Source organism: Gossypium hirsutum, chromosome A06, assembly GCF_007990345.1.
Source record: "Gossypium hirsutum isolate 1008001.06 chromosome A06, Gossypium_hirsutum_v2.1, whole genome shotgun sequence".
Classification (NCBI taxonomy): Eukaryota; Viridiplantae; Streptophyta; class Magnoliopsida; order Malvales; family Malvaceae; genus Gossypium; species Gossypium hirsutum.
In genome coordinates, this window is record NC_053429.1 from 4053305 (window position 1) to 4073124 (window position 19820).

At 30.8% G+C, this 19820-nt stretch overlaps 2 protein-coding genes across 3 annotated transcripts; one reads left to right on the forward strand and one right to left on the reverse strand.

Annotated features, from left to right (window-relative positions):
• Window positions 1–1608: 1608 nt before the first annotated feature.
• Window positions 1609–8646, reverse strand: LOC107943587 (ubiquitin carboxyl-terminal hydrolase 16). The gene is made up of 11 exons (XM_016877355.2): window positions 7916–8646; window positions 5739–7164; window positions 5565–5653; window positions 4519–4604; window positions 4261–4423; window positions 4022–4142; window positions 3753–3910; window positions 3068–3152; window positions 2783–2995; window positions 2400–2461; window positions 1609–2314 (listed from the first exon to the last, which is right to left on the reverse strand). The coding sequence occupies exons 1-11, from the start codon at window positions 8197–8199 to the stop codon at window positions 1789–1791; spliced, it is 3213 nt and encodes a 1070-aa protein (XP_016732844.1). The 5' UTR covers window positions 8200–8646; the 3' UTR covers window positions 1609–1788.
• An 8674-nt stretch (window positions 8647–17320) lies between these two features.
• Window positions 17321–19811, forward strand: LOC121230317 (universal stress protein Sll1388). 2 transcript variants are annotated; one of them, XM_041114901.1, is made up of 5 exons: window positions 17321–17658; window positions 17752–17855; window positions 18031–18149; window positions 19262–19358; window positions 19508–19811. In XM_041114901.1, the coding sequence occupies exons 1-4, from the start codon at window positions 17448–17450 to the stop codon at window positions 19353–19355; spliced, it is 528 nt and encodes a 175-aa protein (XP_040970835.1). In that variant the 5' UTR covers window positions 17321–17447; the 3' UTR covers window positions 19356–19358; window positions 19508–19811. The 2 variants fall into 2 exon arrangements, with proteins under 2 accessions (XP_040970835.1, XP_040970836.1); XM_041114902.1 differs by having other exon boundaries at window positions 17327–17658; window positions 19471–19811.
• The last annotated feature ends 9 nt before the right edge of the window (window positions 19812–19820 follow it).

The following is a 19820-nucleotide window of genomic DNA, read 5'->3' on the forward strand; positions in this document are numbered from 1 at the left end:
AACCACCAAAGCTAAACAAAGCAAACAAAACAAAAGGGATGATCATCCCGAGATACCTTGGGCTCCTTAGTTGGGAGGGCTATCACATGACATGGGGAATGTAAGCTGAAAAGGACCCTTGGAAGGTATTTAAGGCTATTAAGCATCGAAGCAGCAATACCTTGGGCTCCTAAGTAGCAATGGAAGTTTGTCAAATTTTTTTAATTAAATTTATTGGTATAAAATTCCCTTGGTAATTAATTTAAAAAATAACATTATAATTAACGTAAGTTTAATAAAAAAGCAAATTAATAGTATTAAGAGTTAAATTTAAATTTTAAAATTTGAAAAATAAAAGTATGAGATTCTAAATTTTTAACATGATATATCTTGATTTTTTATTATAACGACTCAACCATGAATGTAACACTTCTCACCTGATCCGATTTGTCGGATCCAAGTTATAGGATGCTACAACAGTTAACGGAACAAATCACATACAACCTTTTATTGTTTAATTCAACATTTAAAATTGAAATTGTATGTGATTTACTTTGTTAATTATTGTAATATTCTATAGCTTAGATCTCACGACCAGACATGTGTTACAATAGATGAAGTGATTACAACTGTTTTTATATATATGGACAAATTTGAATTAAATTTCTGAATATTTATAAACAAAAAGAAATGGAATGGAAAAAGAATTCAACTTGTATGGTATTCAAAAGGCACTTTAAAATTTTCATAATTATTGCTTCCCAATCTACTTTTCTTAACCAAAAATCAAATTCAAATCCTTTGACCAATCAAAAAAATAAAAATAAAAATCTTTCTAGAACCTTTATTTTGTTTTATTTTAGTTTATTTCTGCAATGGTAAATGGTGGGATAAAGGCCTAAATCAAGATTTTGAAATTGAAGTTTGACCTTGCATGATGAACCTTCAAATGAGGACAAGAGCTACCATATCAAACCTTCAGAGGACTGAGAGAAAATTGAAAATCAATTTCGACGGTGGTGTTTAGTTTGATTTAATATAATATAATTTTATTATTTAAATATATTCAGTTTAGTTTTTTTTAAAATTTAAAAATAAATATTCTATAGTTTATAAATACTTAGTATTATCACTTTTATTTAAGTCATGACATGTTTTTTTTTAAAAAAAATCTATTATTTACATTCCCGTATAATAATTAAATAATTAATTTATTTCAACCCATTTCTTGTAAAACTTTGAATGACTTAATATTAGAGTAAAATCTCATGATCTTTGTATTCGAAAATAACAAATTAATCAATATAAATTAGATTAAAAGGCAAATTAATTCTTCTATTAAAAATTCCATTGATATTTTACTATTAAAAATTAATTTCTATATGTTAACATAAAGTACTCATAACATGTTTATTTATTCTATTAATCGCATTAATCTTTAACAATAAAAATAGATGAAAATTTTTTAACCGAAAAAATCAATTTTCTTTTTGCTTTAATATACAAGAATTAATTTATTCATTTTTCCATTAAAATGAGAAAAATACAATGCATAAATCTCCATCGTAGCCAAATCAAAGTCCTTAGCTATTACTTGAGAAATTACTCTTTTCTTCTTGTAATGAAATGTTGTATAAAAATATACTATTAGTATTAACAAGAAAATGTGTAACATGAACAAAATGGTAATGACTGATTTCTTCCAACAAAGCCAGCCAGCCAACTAGCTACAATATACTACATCGCATACACCATTTCTCCAATTCTTATTTACCTCCTCTAATTCCAAAACTCAGTAATAAAACTTTTTTAATTTGTTCTTTTCTTCAATGATTTTCTAAAGTATACCTCTTTTAATGAGTTAACTCGTCCTAATAACTTTGAGTCAGTTTCCCTAAAGCTACTACTATTACTATAACTACCTACGTCTCTACATTGTTTACTCGTGTCGGAGTGGAAAAGAGGATCCATTTCAGGCGAACCTGAACCGTATCGGTCTAAATCAGCTAAGGGTGAATGCTTTGAGTAAAGAGGAGAAGAGGAAGAGGAAGATGAAGCATCTGAATCGCCAAATACAGAATCCAGTGAGTCATCTCGTGTGCTATCAGTACAGGAAGAAGTATAATCAGAATTGCTGCTAAAAAGAGAAGAAGTATCACTTGATGAATCCACTTCTAAAATCTTTTGTAACCGATTGTATTTCGAACAAAAGGATTCGATACTCCCTGAACTATCAGGATGAGTTGAACTTGACTTTGGATAATTCTTTGAATTCATTTTTGATAGAATGGACTTACTTCTGCTCCTTATCGATCTTGGGGCTCTAGGTGAGCACCTGCAAGTTAATATTTTTGTAAAACAAAAGAATGACAGCGTATGGATTTTAGTAGCGAACAATGTGTTTTGAGATTTCATTATACCTCGCGTAAAAAAGCATGTATGCGCCTTTTGTTAGAACATTACCAAGTTCAGAGGATGTTACCTGCCAAATTATCACCAACACAAGAAACTTGAGAAACTATTTAATAAAGTAGTTCTTAAGTCTCCTATCAAACAGGAAATTTAATAAATTCGAAGTGAAGAATCTAAAAGTTATCACCTATTATCACTATCATGGCAGCAAAAAGTTAATCAGCGAATATGGCAAAAAACTTTTGACATTCACAGGGAATAAAAACCAGAACATTCTATAAGGGATTTGGTAGGGTAGGTAATTGAAACATAGATTGAAGATTACGCACCAAAAATAAATGAAATGGCTTAGAGACCTGAATATGCAGATGATAATTATAGAGTACATTACCTTGCTATCATCAATCTTGAACCATTTGTTTTGGGCATTTTTAACGTAGCAGACATAGTGACCTGAAAATGCAGCATTCATAATATCCAAGTGAACCACCACACCATAGAGCCTGTAAATGGGTGAATTGTCGCTTGTCCCACTCATATACGGCGCCAAGTTCAAGATCTCAGGGAATTGAATCGCTTTGTTAAGCTTCCCAAATTTACCAGACTGCAACATAAAACACATGTAAGCTGTAAGAATCTGCAAAGAGAAAAGCAGAGCCCTTTATAAAAGGAGTACCTGAAATCGCTTCAAAGCAATTGTGAGGACATTTGGAGCCTCTGATATTGTCAACTTCTTTTTGGCCTTCTCGTAAGAGTTGCATCTAAAGAAAACAAGCTTAGACAGAATGAGCAAACCTCTAAGAACCGTATATTATCATACATAGTAACACCACCAATATCAACAGGCACAGGAACTCAACAATAGAAAGAAATGCTTTTCGGTAAAATAAAATCATTAAGTATAATAACCACCTTTGCAGGATCACATAACACAGCAGACAAAATAATGTAATGACATCAACACTTCATCATAGCTTCCAAAATTTCGGAAAATGTGTTTCTCCAGAAGCACCAAAATACAGCTTATGTGCTTTTTTGAAGTATGCTACTCATAGAAACAAAGAACATATTTCCGAGAAGTTAAAACCTAAGCCAGAGAAAATGAAAATACTGGCTTTGATTTGAGCATCTATCCTTGCATCAGTTTAAGTAAGAAGAGAATTTTCCTGTTATGTCTCCAAATATTAAACTGTCAAAATCTAAGCAAGATGAAGACTAAGGTCAACAAATAAAAAAAATAACATTATTTTACTTTTAAAATACAATTATCCCCATAAAAGTTCAACTTCAGCTCTTTATGCATGATAATAATATCAATACAATATCTAAAGAGCTTTAGGGAAAAAATGTAGTAAACCAACCTGCCACATTGGTACTTATTTTCTCCATCTAAAATCTCAGTCCTCGTAAAGCGATGAAGAGCCTCTTCCAGGGTCTCTATGTCTCCTTCAATCTCAACCGTAAGATCCATCATTCTTTCATAACGTTCAGACTTGCCTTGACATTTCACACACATTATCTGCAGAAAATAATATACGCATCATTTGCAATATAACAAAGAACAGTTCAAGCAGTTAAGGCATCTGGTGCCTAAACAGAGAGAGAGAGTAGCTTGATCATAAACGATTACCTTTGACCGGAGAAAACCTCCAAATGTTAGGCCTATTAAAGTCGTTTCTTCTTCTGAACAACCTGATGAACGCACCCCAGCTTTTTTAAGACAATCAAATTGCATCACATCAATAACATACCTGTAAAATATGACTCATCAATAAATTACAGGAGCATTTTTGAAAGGATTACTCATCTCTCATGAAAAAAATATTATTGAAGAGGTTCATGCAATAAAAATTTGTAAATCTATATCACCTTAAAAATTCATGTGCATCCTCCTCTTTCCCTTGAACAAGTTGGCCACAAATATTTTGTAGTTGAGACAGTATCCCTTTAGGGGACAATGGAGATTTTCCCTCCTTGGCCTTCAAAATTAAATTTTCTAAATCACAGGTGAAACACCATTCTTTCTTTGCACCTAATAAAGCAATTTATAGTAAGAATAATCCAACATGCTACCTCAAAAATCAAAATCTAATTAATTCCAGATTCAGAAACAATACGGCTGCATACATGCTTTTGAATGGAGTCCCTGAAGAAAGTAAGCAGTCAAGGGAGGAGTGAATGTCAAGCATTGGAGAATAGCATTGGCATAACAGCTGCACAAAGTAAATGGCACATTAAGAACAGAAAGAAACCTCATAGGCAACAAAAAAACCAAAGACACCTAGCAAGGTCCCACAAATCAAAAAATGAAAAACGTTGAGGCAGCATCTGGGACCTTGGATTTTAGAATTTGGATTTGGATTGTTAAAATAGTGTAAATTGAGTAGTAAAATATTTAGAAATGCAACAATTACAATTTCTCAAATCCATGGATTTGTTAGATGCCTATTTAGTAGTAGATTTGAAATTCTTAAGATATTTTTGGATTTGACAAATCCATGTTTTCATACTTTTCAAATATATATTATATTGAATCACAACTAATTTGTCCATAATATATGCATTTCACTCCTACTATTTACATAATAAATGAAATCCAAATCCAAATTTTCAAATTCATGTTCCCAACAAAGCTTTAAGGAATAAAACCAGCAGATAATGACAGCATGGATGATTTAAATGAAGGAATATGAGCAATTAAAATTACTGTAATTAGCACTTCTCCTCTGGCTCTTTCTCCATTAGACACTCACATTTGAGTAACAAAATCAAAGAATAATGTTCCATATCAAACTGATCACTATAGGCTATTCAACACTAGGAATAACAGCATGGGCTAGTGAGTGCCAAAGTGATAATTGAGTGTATTTCAATGATAAAGATACTTCACCAAGTAATCAAATAAAGGTTAAGAAACAATGCCATGATAAACAAAGGTGAAAATAGTCACCATTTTCTAGTCCAAAAATATCATATTATAGCAGGTCACCTGACAACAATAAGTAGTAAGGAACAAATAAAATCAACTTTCTGTCCTAATCACATATGATCTGTGTCATTAAAAAAGCATGAGAAAAAAGAAAATAAACAAAATATGATAACAGGAAAAACAATATTCCATATATAGTTTTTCCATAAGTGTTTGCCATACCAAAAATCCAATCTTATATTACCTGTTCCCACAGTTTACAAGGCCACATGGTTGCAGGTTCGCCTTGCTCCCACTGTAAAGCTTGACAAAAGACTCGTAAGAAAAAAGTACCTGCAAGACAAAAGAAAATTGAACTAAAAGCTAATTTGTCAGAGGCTATGCTACTATGGTAAAAAAAATTAAACTTCAAGCAAACCTTGTCATTATAATTTCCAGAATCCTCATTACCAACTCCTAAAGGATAGTGTTTGGGCAACTTAGATCCTCTGAATTGATCAGCAATTTTCCGCATGGAGGTTTTCAATCCATGTGTGCTATCAGAAGAACTTGAAACCTTAGGTAACGTAGCAGCATTGGCATGAACACCACCAAAATTTCCAGATTTAGCATTAGGAACCACATGCACTCTGGCACTAGATGAATAAGCATCAGAAGACTTTAATACATGAGAAGTGCTAGGTCCATTAATAACAGAACTAGAATCTGACTTTTCAGAACATGACGATGACAAGCTACTGACTAACGGAACATCTCTATTGATAGCTTCTCTGGGTTTTGGGATAGGTGAAACATTGGTAGACCCGCACTCCACATGGTTAGCACATTCAGAATTTGAGGATGAGGAGCTGCTGACATTTGGAGCATCCAAATCAACATTTTCTGGCAAAGTTACTCCATAAGAAAGCTGGGTGTACCCCGAAGCACTCCGAGGAGCATCATCCAATTTGGCAGCTTTAACCTTCAAGCCTTGTGGAGGCAAGGAAGAAGCATTTTGAGACAAACTGAATGAAAAATGTAAGGAAGATCCAGGATCAAGTGAGGCACTTTCACCACTTTCTTTAGGATTAGACTGAAAAGCCTCATCATTAACATCATTCGTAGATACAACTGGTTCCAGAGTTCTGCCCCAGAAACCAGAAGATAAAGTACGAACCTCAGAAGTTGAGCCCTCATACATATCACTAATACCTGAAGAACTGCCACTTGCTCTGCATTGGATCTCTCCACCTTGATCAGGCTTCATCTGATTTGATGCATTCAATTTAGAAAATTTATCTACAGAATCAACCAAGCTGGCAAATTTTGGGGATGACAAATTGGTTTGATCCACGTTGTTGACACCAGAAGCAGTCCACAATGTGTCAAGTTTAGAGTCATCAGCAGATGAAGATATCTCAAGTCTACAAGGCTCATTTGAACCAACGCTCTCACACACAGAAACATCATCAGACGATTCACTACCAGTTACAGAAGAAGAAAACCCAGAGAATGAAGTACTGGAAGATTCTGAAGCAATGCTCCTTCCTTCCCCATCAGCCTGGAACTCAACCTTTATATCATCATCCTTCTCAAGTAAAACTGCAGAACAGCTAGTAGAACTAGACAGTGCAGGTTCAGTGGTGGAATTATGTAACGCAGATTCTTTGGAGGATGATTCAGTTGGCTCTGCATGCTGCTTTTCTTTAGATTCAAATCCGTCTCCAATTTGGTGTTGCCCCATCACCTTCTGACCAGAATCACAATCACTTCCCTCGTCATGATTTTGGTGTATGGCAACTGCAGCCGGATAGCATTCTTTCTTGTGACCTTGTCGCCAGTGAATAACTTGACACTGAGTAGAACTGAGACAACCAAATTGAAAATAAATAAAAAAAAGGTTAAAAACAACTTTTCCAGCAGAAAATAAATAATGCTTAAAACATCCATAATTCATGATAAATGTACCATAAAGTCACATCCTCAGAATTACAATAAGATGATATGGAAAAGCTAAATTATTTTCTGCATTCATTAGAGTGGTCTCTTCTTCTTTTTTTTCACCCATTAAAGGAATCACATTTTAACTATTTGCAAGCGCACTACATGCACCTCCTCAAGTCCTCAACTCCTAAACTGCATGGGAAAATAACTCCTAAATTGCAAACAAGATAAGACACTTAAAAGGTCATATTCAAGAGAATGGTTAAAAAGCTTTCTAATGTCCCATCTTTGGGAGGCTCGAACATGGCATATACAAACTGAATCATTTGCTCAAAATCAGCAAAAACAGTCCATATTGCAGTTTTCAAGACAATCTCGAAACACCCGTCCATGATAGAGTGTAAAGGTTGAATCTATCGTGCAAATTTCACCAATCCAAGTCTTCTAAATTGCTTTATTTCTGACTTCATAAAGCCAAGCTCATTCAACTCCTAATGAATGCATTTAGATAGATAACAGAGAACTTAAATAACAACCAGATTTTTTGTGAACTAGTTGAAGCATTCTCTAATTAAATATTAGCATACCATTTAAGAAATTACCATCAAATAAAAAATCAGAATCATCTCCTATTCAAACTAAATCCCTAAAAAAAATCAATAAAACACTTACCAATACCGGACAGCTTTGCAGCGAGCACACCGTGTAGTAGTAGGGCAATAGCAAACAGCACATTGATGATAGTTAAGCGAAACTGGAACACTACCGTATCCAATTGATGCCTCAAGCTCAGCCCTGGCAGCCTCCTCCGAGGCTAAAATCATAAGCCTCTTGATCTCCGCTTGCCTGGCTATTGATAACCTCCATTTCCGCCTAATGAAAAAGCCGAACAAAGGAATAATGATGGAAACCACAAGGACCAGGCTCGAAAACCCTAGATCCCCAATAAGAAGCATCTATCCTGTACCCAAAAGGCATCAAACTGGATCTTCAAACCCTAAACTTCCTAATTCTCACCACTACACACAGATTACAACGAAAAGCCCTGGCGATTGATAAGGACTAAAAACAAACCCGACCTTGATCTCAAGAAATTAAAAACAAAATTTGAAAATAAAAGCATAAAATTAAAAATAAAAATAAAAAAGGAAACTGACAGTGAGAGGAGAATGTTAGATTTTGCTTGGGTTCACAGAAAACATAAATTTTACTTTCCTTAAGCTCGCGGATTTTCGGGTAATGAAAATTCTTCTGCTTTATCTAAATCGATATTTTAGAAAGAGAGACGAATTAAAGTCAATTATATTATATTTTCTTTTCTAACCGTCTTAAGGGGTAAAATATCGAAAAATAACAACAAATTAATTTAAAAAAAACACTAAAAAAAACGGTTAAACTGTGTTAGGAATTGGTAAAAGTAAGTAGTGTATATCTTATTTGAAATTAGATTATATTTTATTTTTATTTAATAAATAAATAAATAATTTTTTACGATAAAAAATAAATAAATTATTTTATTTAAAATTTTACTTACTTGTATTACTAAAATTTGACATTATTGACTAAATAAGACATGTAATGGCGAAGTTAAAAAATTGACAAAAATTTTACTCTTTTAAATTAATAATGATAAAATTATATTTTAATTTTAAAATAATAACAATTTAATTTAATTATTAAAAAATTATAAAATATAAATTATTAAAATAATAAAATTATATTTTTATAATTGTAAAAATATATAATTTAATTCTTAATAATTTTTTTAACTCCGTGAACCGCTGGATATAATCTGATATTAATTTGTTGGAAAACGTGTGGAAAACGATGTAATGAAAATTTTGTCAATTGGAAATTAGAATTTAATGCGAAATTTGACAGTCGACCAGCTTATTAGTCAAAATATCAAAATCAAAATTTTCTTTTTCTAACCATTATTTTTCTAAATGCCTTTTGACTTTTTTTTTTGTCCGCCCGACCGTTGATTTTAGGCTCGCGTGTTCGATCTTATTACCTTTTTCCCATTTTTTTTCTTTTTCATATTTATTTATATTTTATTTAATATTAAATAGGTTTAATAATTTTTTATTACGGTACTTATTTTATTTTTTGGTTCAATATGATTTTTATATTTGACAAAAATTATATATTTTGATACCTAAATATAACAATATTAATATTTTAGTGTTTAATTCGGATTTTAGAATTGTTTGATGAAAGTTAATTGATAATATTATTATATTTGAATTTATCATGATTTTGTTAGTGGAATAATTTTAGTGTCAATTTTGAATTTGTTTAATTATGCATTTAATTTGTCAAATACAATTTGATAAAAATTCTAATTCAGGTTTTAAGGTGGATTTGATGAAAGTTAATTGTTAATATTATTAGCTAACTATGAATTTTTATCGAATTAACTCTAAAACCAGAATTAAACATTAAAAAAAGTTAACATTGTTAGCTCCAAATATCAAAATGTATAACTTTTATCAAATACAAGTACTACATTGAACTAGAAAATAACATAAGTACTACATTAAAAAAATGATAAATCTAGGTACCAAACTAAACATTAAACCTATTAAGTATTTGCATGTTAATGAGGTTTTGGCTATATATCAATAAGGGTAAAGTTATAAGATTTTGAGTATTTAAGTTTGAGTCTCGTTATACCATACGTACACATTATATATGTCAGGAGCAAATGTAAAGGAATGTGCTTGGCTATCTCCCCATAAATGGATAATTAAAATTTGCTCATTTATAATTTACTAATTTATATATTTACATATAGTAAATTTATATTTTTGGCCCCATAAAAATGAAAAAGCCTATTTATTAATTTTATTTAAATGATGAAATCATGAATTAATATATGATAAAATTATATTTTAACCTCTCAAAAAATTATAATTCAATTTCAGTTCTTCTTAAAAAATTTCTTAGATTTATCTCAAACGTGTGTGTAAATTCTCTCCTAAATTATTTAGGTTAAATCTCATCATACATAGGATTTGTCTATATTTATTCGGATCTAAATTAGAATATATTTTAGTTTTCAATTCATTATGTTGTGTATATAATTTATTATAATTCTAAATGATTGAAATTATTTGTGATTTGTGATTATCTATACTAATATTTAAACTTCTAAATGAGTTGATATCATGAGTTAACCAATTACTAACTTGATTAAAAAAATTACAAAAATATCCTTTCTTGTATAAATAAATTATATAATTTCGAGGTACTTCGTCTTTTTATATTTTTAATAAAACAAATAAAAATTACATATAATAAAAATTGAACTCATGCTACCAACATTTATACAATCTTTTTCTTTATCGTTTTAACTGAAACTTTACTTTGATGTTTTTATACATTTCAATATTGTTACACACTTATTTTTTCATCCATATTGTTTGTAAATATTTATACTGATATTTATTGTATGTTATTTTTAAATGCACACTTCTATTTTAAATATTAGGGACGAGGAGTAGCAGCCTTGACCCCCAAAATGATAAAATTATCTTGTAAACCCTTCAAAAAATTAAATATTACAAGATAATATAATGATAAATTTGCATTTTACTCACAATTTATTATTCATCTTTGACTACAAAACAATTTTCTAACTTTACCTTACTAAATAAGTAATTTTCACACACAATTTTTCGTTTTTATTATCCTAATATATAATTATGCTAGCTAAACCGTTTTAAAAGAAAATGTAATTGCACGAAAACGAAACAAATTCCATTTTCCTTAATCTCTAATGACATGGGACACGGGTGTTGGACCAACTTTATGTTTTTTTGCTTGCTATTTGCAAGGTGACCCTACAATCTAATCCCACTTTTCATGCCTACTTTCATAATTTTCTCGGAAAGTTATCAAAATTTTCTTGGGAAATCATCATGACTTTCTTTACCATTTATAACATCATCTCCGGTTTTTTTTTTTTCATCTTAGAATAATCAAAAAATGTTTTAATCTTTTTCCTTATATTAATATTGAATTTGTTCCGACCCATAAACGAAGAGAAAATATATTATGTTATTAAGAATTTAAAGGTTAAAAGAACTTTTTAGTTTCTCTAATTTTTAAAATTGAGCAAATTGATCCCTTTAAAAAAACAAAACAATTTATCCATCACCATTCGAAAGTGAGTAACTGAGTACAGTTAATCACAGTGTTAATGTCTCTTTGTCAACTGTACATAAATTTGATCGTATACTAATAAATTTAGCCCTTGATGTTTACATATTTTTTATAATTTAGTCTTAATTTTAAAAAAGCTTAATTCATAAATTGCACCCTAAACTGTACCACTTTTTTTCCAACTTGATACCTAAATTTTATTTTATTTTTGTCAAAAGTAGTACTTAAACTATTTCACCGTTACGTAAATCACCCAAATCTTAACATCATTAAAAAATTCATTGTCCAATTATATTGTGCCACATCATCACTCATGTATTATTTTTTTATTATAAAATATCCATCAATTTAACAAACCAAGAACACGAGTTAAATAACCATAAGGCATGTTGTACACAGTCCTTGAGGATATTTCACCGTTTAGTGTATTCTCCAGGATTTAACAAGCTCTTTTATTAATCGGTAAGAAAGCAGGATATAACGAAGAACAAACAAACTAAATACTTAGCTCAAAATCGAAGGAAGCTTTTGAGAAACTAGAGAGTGTTTGAAACAGAATGTGAATAACAAATTGGTTGAATGATTTTGAAGCCTGTCATGGCATTTACAAGAGTTTCATTGAATTAGCTAAAATTAATTTGAAAATATTTCAATGAATCTAGATTTAAGTAAAAACAGCTTCAATCGGTTAAGTTATTTTTAGCTTGGCTAAATATAAATGTTACAAGTTAGAGGCTCACTTACTTTTTTTTTTACTCTAAAAAATTTAGTAAAAAATAATTCCAAAAACGAAATGGCTCAAATGTACATTACACATAAGAAATGAGCGCGGCGGTGGGAGGAAAATAGTTTTCATTTTTTAATGTTAATATGTTTATTTTTAATTAATATTAATATAATTATAATTATAAAATAATTAAAATAACACATGAGTATTGATGTGACACGATATAATTGGTCAATTTTTTTTAATAGTATTAAGATTTGGGGTAATTTGGGTAATGGTGAAATAATTTAAGCGCCACTTGTAATAGCAAAAATTCAAGGTTATCGGAACAATGGTTTCATAACCATAGATCCGATTTAAAGAGAAATTTATTTCAATATTTTTGCTTGAAATTTGATATGATAGGAAAATCGTATGAAAAATATAGATAGAAAAAGAAATTATTGAAGAAATTGGGTAAAAACAAGGTATCGAGACCTCTATCTCGTAAAACCGAGTCAAAAATAATTTTATAAATATTTATGAAATGTTATTAATGTGGTAGTAAAATTTCGTTAGGAAATTTTAATGTTTGGGTAGTCAATTAAATGAAAAGGACTAAATTGTAATAGGTGTAAAAGTTGCTAGAGTGATTAAATAGCTTAAGAATCTAATGAGAAAGGATTTAAAAGGAAATTAGACCCAAAAGTTATTTGGGACGGCAAGGGTATGAAATCAGCAGAAAAATTGATAAATTAAGGGTAAAATTGGAATATTGCAAAATTAACTAAATAAAACTAGGACTAAATAGGAAATATCTAGATTTCTCTTCATTTCTCTTCAATTCCAGCAGCTAAAAACGCCATAGGAGGGTTCTCTAAGCTGGTATTTCATAATTTTTGCACCAAGTGAGTTAATCCTTGCATTTTTCTTGTAATTTTTGTGTTTCTAAGACTTTTACAACTAGGTCCTACGATTAAATTCATTAGTTTTTGATTTCATGGATGAAATTGAAAGTCACCATGGTTGATTTCTGTAATTTTATGATGAAATAGAATGAAATTAAAGCTTTAATTTGTTTATGAGATGATTTTATTAGGTAATTTCAATAGAAATTGATTTTTAGGACCTAATTGTGAAAATGCTTGGAATTAAAGTCTATTGCTGAAATTCTGATTCCTAAAGGTTGTAAACTAGTTTAAGGTGATAGAATAAAATGTTAATTGAGAAAAATCAGCTCAATTGAGAGGCTAATTGAGTAGGGACGAAATTATCATTTATTAAAAGCTTAGGGGAAAAATGGTAATAAACAGCTTGTACAAAAACAGTTTGGACAGCAGCAGTAGACTAACTTTGAAAAATCACCATAAATTGTAGAAATCGAATTAGAAGATGAAAAAAATATAGCATTAAAGCTTATTGAGTCTAGTTTCTCATAGAAGAAATAGTGTAAGCAATGAATTTGTAAATTTTGAGATATAATGAATTTTGTGAGACAAGGTCAGAATGAATTTGGGTTCCCATGTTCTGACTTTGAAAAATCATAAAAAATTGAAGAAAAACAATTATGGGCTTAAATTTATATGTCTAGAATCCTTAATGAGCCTATTTTTAATAGAAACAAATGATAACATTATTTGAATTCTGTATGAAGAGATAATTAATTTTTAGTGAAGAAGGGTCAGAACTGTCGACAGCAGAACAGGGGTGACTTTAAAGAATAAAATGTATTGATTGGCTACACCAAAAATTCTGAAAATTTTATGGTAAAAATATATATGAGTCTAGTTTCATGGAAAATTAACGGATCTTAATTTGGAGTTCTGTACCTTAAGTTATAAATAATTTAGTGACTATGACTCAAGTAGACAGTTTTGAATGAACTATAAATAATAGTTGAATTATAGAGAATGTTGCATATGAACATGAAATGTATTAAATTGATAATTAAATTTATTTATTTAGATCCGGAAGATTCAAATACGAAGCTAGATCGAGGAAAGGAAAAAGTTCGGGATTAGTAGATTTTTATTGTTTACAAACAAGTATCAAGGTAAGTTCGTGTAACTTGAATTATATTCTTAAATGCTTAAGATTGTATGTTATTGATGTGAATATGATTTCAGTGTTCATTGTATGAAAATTAATGAAACATTGATATATTTGATAAAATGGGAAGAAATCCCGGTTGAATGAAAGGAATATTCGATGGATCTCTGAAAAGGAATTGGCGGTAAAAAGGATCTAGCCCGGACGGGTGATCCTATCCTGATATAGCCCTCCCGAAGAATATGTGTAAAATGGATTTAGCCCGGACGGGTAATCCAAATTAGGGTCTGAATTTAGCCTGGACTAGTAATTCAGATCCAAGCTCATTAGAGTAATTGTCGTTGCAGGGGATTTAGCTTGGACTGGTAATCCCGCTGCAAGGTTGAGGTTCGCGGGAGTGTGCTCTCTGAAATGGAAATGTGCGCACATGAATATGAATTGACGGACCCAGAATTGTACACTAAAAGTGTACCTCTGAAAATCCATCGAAATTTCGATAAATTAAACGGGATAAGTATAAAAAAATAACAAGGAAATGGAAATTATGATATTGATGAGCTCATCAATCATGGTATATATTATTGGTACATGAAAATTATTGTACTAACTTGAATGTTGAGTTTGTGCATATTAGGGTAATAATGCATTGAATGGATATATGGATGTTTATTGTATTGTATTGAAAATATTAGGTAAGTATAATTCTTGTTACATGAGCTTACTAAGCACGAAGTGCTTACCCCGTTTCCTTTTTCCCTGTTTTGTAGTGTTAAGAGCTCAGAGGTCGGATTTGGTCGGAGACACATCACACTGTCAGCCTCAGGATTTCGGTATATAAAGAAATTTTATTTTGGAAATCAATGGCATGTATAAGCTAACAAAGTAAATGTTAACGTGAAATGAATGTAAAGTTAGGCATTAGTATGGTTAACAAACCTGGTTTTAGATATGTGATGACGTTATCTTATCTTATAAATATGCATGAATTTATCTTGAAAATATGTTGAATTGATTTGGTTGATGTGGATTGGTCTCGATTTAATATTGTAGGGAAGGTTAGATATTTTTAAAGGGGCTATATTGAATATAAAAAAAAATTAATTCGTAATCTCCGGTAATGCCTCGTGCCCTATTCCGGCAATGAATACGAGTAGGGGTATTACACCACTTTTGACCAAAAGAAGTTTAGGTATTAAGTTTGGCAAAGACGTATAATTTAGGATGCAATTTGTCAATTAAGTCTTCTAAAAATTTCAACAAATTTAGCTTCAAAATATACAAGTTTACACAAACGTTGCAAGTTAAATTTGTTAAATCAAAATCAAAATGCCAAAATGTGTAACCTTTGGCTAAATTTATTATTATACCAATCAAATTTATATACAATTGATGAAAAACATTAACGTTATGATTAATTGTTATTAGTTGCTCACTTTCAAACTTGATAAGAATTAAATTGCTTTGATTTTTTTAGAGAGACAAATTTGTTTATTTTCGAAATTGAAAGGGACTATATAGGTTTTTTTTTTACAACATTTAAGATGCGGCTTTTTAATTACATTTATTAAATTAATAAAATAACATAAAATATTCTTAATATTTATTTTCTAACAATAAAATATTTAAAAAGTGTTACTCTATTCCCTTAAATTTTATAAAAAATAAAATATTTAAAAGGCATAATAATAAATTTAGCCTTTAACGTTTATATCTTTTTTCAATTTGATCTTTATTCTTTTTTTTTCTAATTAAATTTGACTTCAATCTTTGAAAAAGTAGTCAAATAATTTTTTTAAAGAAAATGCTAATTAAAACATTAAATTTTTATTGATGTTGGTATGACAACCCTTGGCAGTCCAAATGTGCTTTATGCTGTCATGACATTATTTATCTTGTATGTCATGTCAACAAATAATTTAATAATTATAAAATATTAAAAAAATTAATAAAATAACTCAAAATTCATTAAAAAAATAGAATGAAGTACACATGTATTGCCATGTGAGTTACCATGTTTAAAACTTTAATATTTTAGTCAATATTTTTATTAAATCCGACTCCTTTTAAAAGGTCAAAGGTCAAATTCGACCTTTTAAGAAGGTTAATAACCAATTTAAGCTTAAAAAAGGAATAAGGACAAATTTGATAGAAGATGTAAATATTAAAGGCCAAATCCAAAATTATGCCTATTTAAAAATGCAGAAGAGGCCCCAAAAAATGGACAGGAAAAGAAACAAAAATGTCAAACTCAATTAAATTTTGTTGGACAATTGCTAGTTGACCCATTGGATTGTATGTTGGGCTTTCCCGCGATCAAGTGTCGTACCAAAACTCAGTCGGCCATTAGAGAGCTTCAAAGGCCGAATAAAACTCACCAAAGGTCAAGTTTTGGTTTTAGTCCTCCTACTATCCTAAAATATAATAATTAATCTCTATACTTTAATTTAACATAATTTAATCTTTTTATTTTTATAATATTAATCAAAGTTTTCAGAACCGGCCCAGTGATTAAACTGGTCAAACTAAGAATTTTTAGTTCATCCAAAATTAATTAAATAAATTATCAAAAAGTTTATAAAAATTTAAAAATATAGGAAATTGGTCTAACTTGTCAACAACTGATTCAATCGATTTGTGAGCCAATTGATCTAATTATTCTCTCTGGACCAATACTGTAATCGATTTTTGGTCCAATGACCGATCTAATTTAAACAAAATTGATATCAATTCATTAGTTAATCTAAATATTCAACAAATCAATTGTTTCTTTGTTTGATAAAACTCTCTGATCATACTAAGTTTTTTTGTTTGATAAAACTCTCTGATCATACTAACATAATAATTAATAGCATTAACTATTTGGATTATTTGTCAATGGGGCCTATGCTTGATGTAAGGTTGAGATATGTGGTGTAAATACGTGGGTTCTCCATTAAATTTATTTTGGTTAATCCTTTAGTTAGTGTTAATTATTCAGTTTAGTACTTATAATAATGGATTTTTATTGGAACTGTTGTTAAATTTGTAATTTTGGAAAAATATTTGGATTAATTGATGATCTTATAAAAATTGAGAATTAAATTATGTTAAATTAAAGCAAGGTGATCAATTTCCAAATTTAAGTATAATATAAGGACCAAAAACAAATTTGGCCCTCGCCAAACTCTGCACGCAACTCAGATTTTTATCAGGACCGACTCAGTTTAATGATCAATCACGCTAGAAAGGTAAGAGAGTAACGAAGGATCAATTATAGCCAAAGTCAACGAACCGCTCAAAAACATGGCTGGAAACTTAGGATGCGTCGTCGTATCCGTTGATGGCAACGAAGGAAGCATGGACGCCTTACGATGGGCGCTCGATAATATTAAGCTCCGACCATCTTCTCCGGACTCTACTCAACCGCCCGGTCACTTCCTCATCCTCTACGTCCAACCTCCACCGTCCATCGCTGCTGGCCTCAATCCCGGCGCCATCCCCTTCGGCGGGCCCAGTTAAGCCTCTTTTTTAAAATAATTTTCCCTTTTTGATTTAAATTAACTTATTTCTGATATGTGCGAATTGATTTTTCTTTTTTGAAATTCAGCCCACCTAGAAGTTCCTGCATTCACGGCAGCTATCGAGGCGCATCAGAAGAGAATCACTGATGCGATCTTGAACCATGCTCTTCAAATTTGCGCTGAAAAGAAGGTCAGTTATTATTATTATTTATTTTTCTAAGTTATTGTTAATTAAGGTATATAGGCAAATATTCTTGGGAGGTTTGACCTTAAGTGATTAATTAATTTGATTAAATTCATCGTTTTTGTTAGTATTTAACTTGCTGAGGAAAATGAATTACGAGTTTGGAATATTTCTAACTCAGGCAAACGTGAAAACTCAAGTTGTGATTGGGGATCCAAAGGAAAAAATTTGTGAAGTAATTGAAAATGTGCATGCTGATTTGCTTGTGATGGGTTCCCGAGCTTTTGGCCCTATTAAAAGGTATTTTCCTCATTGCAATGTAACTTTCATTGAATTGAGACTGGTTGAATTGTTTCATTAGACCACTTGTGTTATAGTTTTATTCATGTTGATTGAGTTCGTTTTCATGGAATTTGGTTATATGTCTGCATCACATGAATTGCCTATGCATTTCATTTAGTGTTCCACATTGTTGTTAAGATGTTTTACCTTGTGAATCCTAATCATTGAACAAGGCATCATAAAAAGAGTGCTGATCAAGCATGGTAATAATGGACTAAATGAAGCCTTAGTGAAGAAGTTAGCATATAGGCTAAGCTTATCAATTGTAACAACTTCTAATTGAAATGCGAAATGAAAATTTATATTACTGGACTGGGGAATTTGTTCTATATAGTAAAGCATTCTAATATATGTCTTTTGAAGCATTGTTACATGTGTGCTCAGAAGTTTCTAACATGAATAAACATTTGTTGCCTTTCCCTATGAGTTTCATCTGTCTTCTAGCTATGACTTTTTCGAAATTGCTATTATGTTGATGATGCCATAAAGCAGTGTTAATGTTGCTTGAAGGAAAAGCGAGTCTCTCCCCTGAGATGTATCTATTCTGCTGGAAGGAGCAGTCATATACTAAAATATGAGGTCATAGTGGAATCAAATGTCATCCTATAGTGTTCATGAGATATTTCTATTGTAATCACTATTATGATGATGATTCCATAAAGCGATGTTAGTGTGGCTTGAGGGAAAAGAGAGTCTCATCTCCAAGATGTCTCTACTCTGCTGGGTGGAACAGTAAAATACTAAAATGAAAGGTCCTAGTGGAATCGAATACCATCCTATATGAGATGTTTCTATTGTAATCACTAATATGTTGATGATGCCATAAATTGATGTTTATGTGGCTTTAACGGAAAAAGAGTCTCTCTCCTGAGATGTCTCTAATCTGCTGTAAGGAGCAGTAAAATACTAAAATATGAGGGTCATAGTGAATCGAATGTCATCCTATAGTGTTCATGAGATGTTTCTATTGTATATATTTAAAGTCGTGTCTCTTTTGTTCTTATATCACGGGAATGAAACTATCACAACTCCTAATCGAGATGAAACTGACTAATGTTGTACGTTAACAGAATGTTTTTGGGAAGTGTAAGCACCTATTGCGCCAACCATGCACAATGTGCTGTTATGATTGTAAAGAACAAGGAAGCTTCCTCCAAATCTTAAGAGGTATGCTCTGAACCACGGTATATGCTAAGTGCCCTTTTGCAGAACTTTTTTACCTGTTGTGCTAATGCACTGCAAAATAATGTTCTTCTAACTGAATTTGCGATATGACCAGTATTGCTGTTTTCTTTTCTCTATGAGGTTTGTTTCAGACTTGTCACCAAGACAACTTTGTTAGGAGCTATGTTACGCTGCGCTGTCAATAAATCTATCCCCTGCAGTGGGGCTTTCGCCAGAAAGTTTCACTATACCATTCATGTATGTGCCATTACTTATTTCATTGGTTTGGGTGTGTTTGTATTATTGCTTGTGGTTTTTCTCAGTTGTTGCTAGTGGTTCTGGCTTAAGTTCCCCTTCCCTATTTGTTAATCTCCAAGATCATTTGTTTAATTTATATGTCTAGGAATGACCTTTAATATCCTTGGAAGTTTAATTTAAATTGTGCCTTTTTCCTTTCTTCTTTTT

Coding starts and splice junctions, on each gene's coding strand:
- LOC107943587 (XM_016877355.2), bottom strand. CDS start 8,199: ATGCTTCTTATTGGGGATCTAGGGTTTTCGAGCCTGGTCCTTGTGGTT. Junction 7,165..7,915: donor TGCAAAGCTGTCCGGTATTG/GTAAGTGTTTTA, acceptor TGGTTGTCTCAG/TTCTACTCAGTGTCAAGTTA. Junction 4,143..4,260: donor GATGCACATGAATTTTTAAG/GTGATATAGATT, acceptor CATATTTTACAG/GTATGTTATTGATGTGATGC.
- LOC121230317 (XM_041114901.1), top strand. CDS start 17,448: ATGGCTGGAAACTTAGGATGCGTCGTCGTATCCGTTGATGGCAACGAA. Junction 17,856..18,030: donor AAATTTGCGCTGAAAAGAAG/GTCAGTTATTAT, acceptor TTTCTAACTCAG/GCAAACGTGAAAACTCAAGT. Junction 18,150..19,261: donor GCTTTTGGCCCTATTAAAAG/GTATTTTCCTCA, acceptor GTACGTTAACAG/AATGTTTTTGGGAAGTGTAA.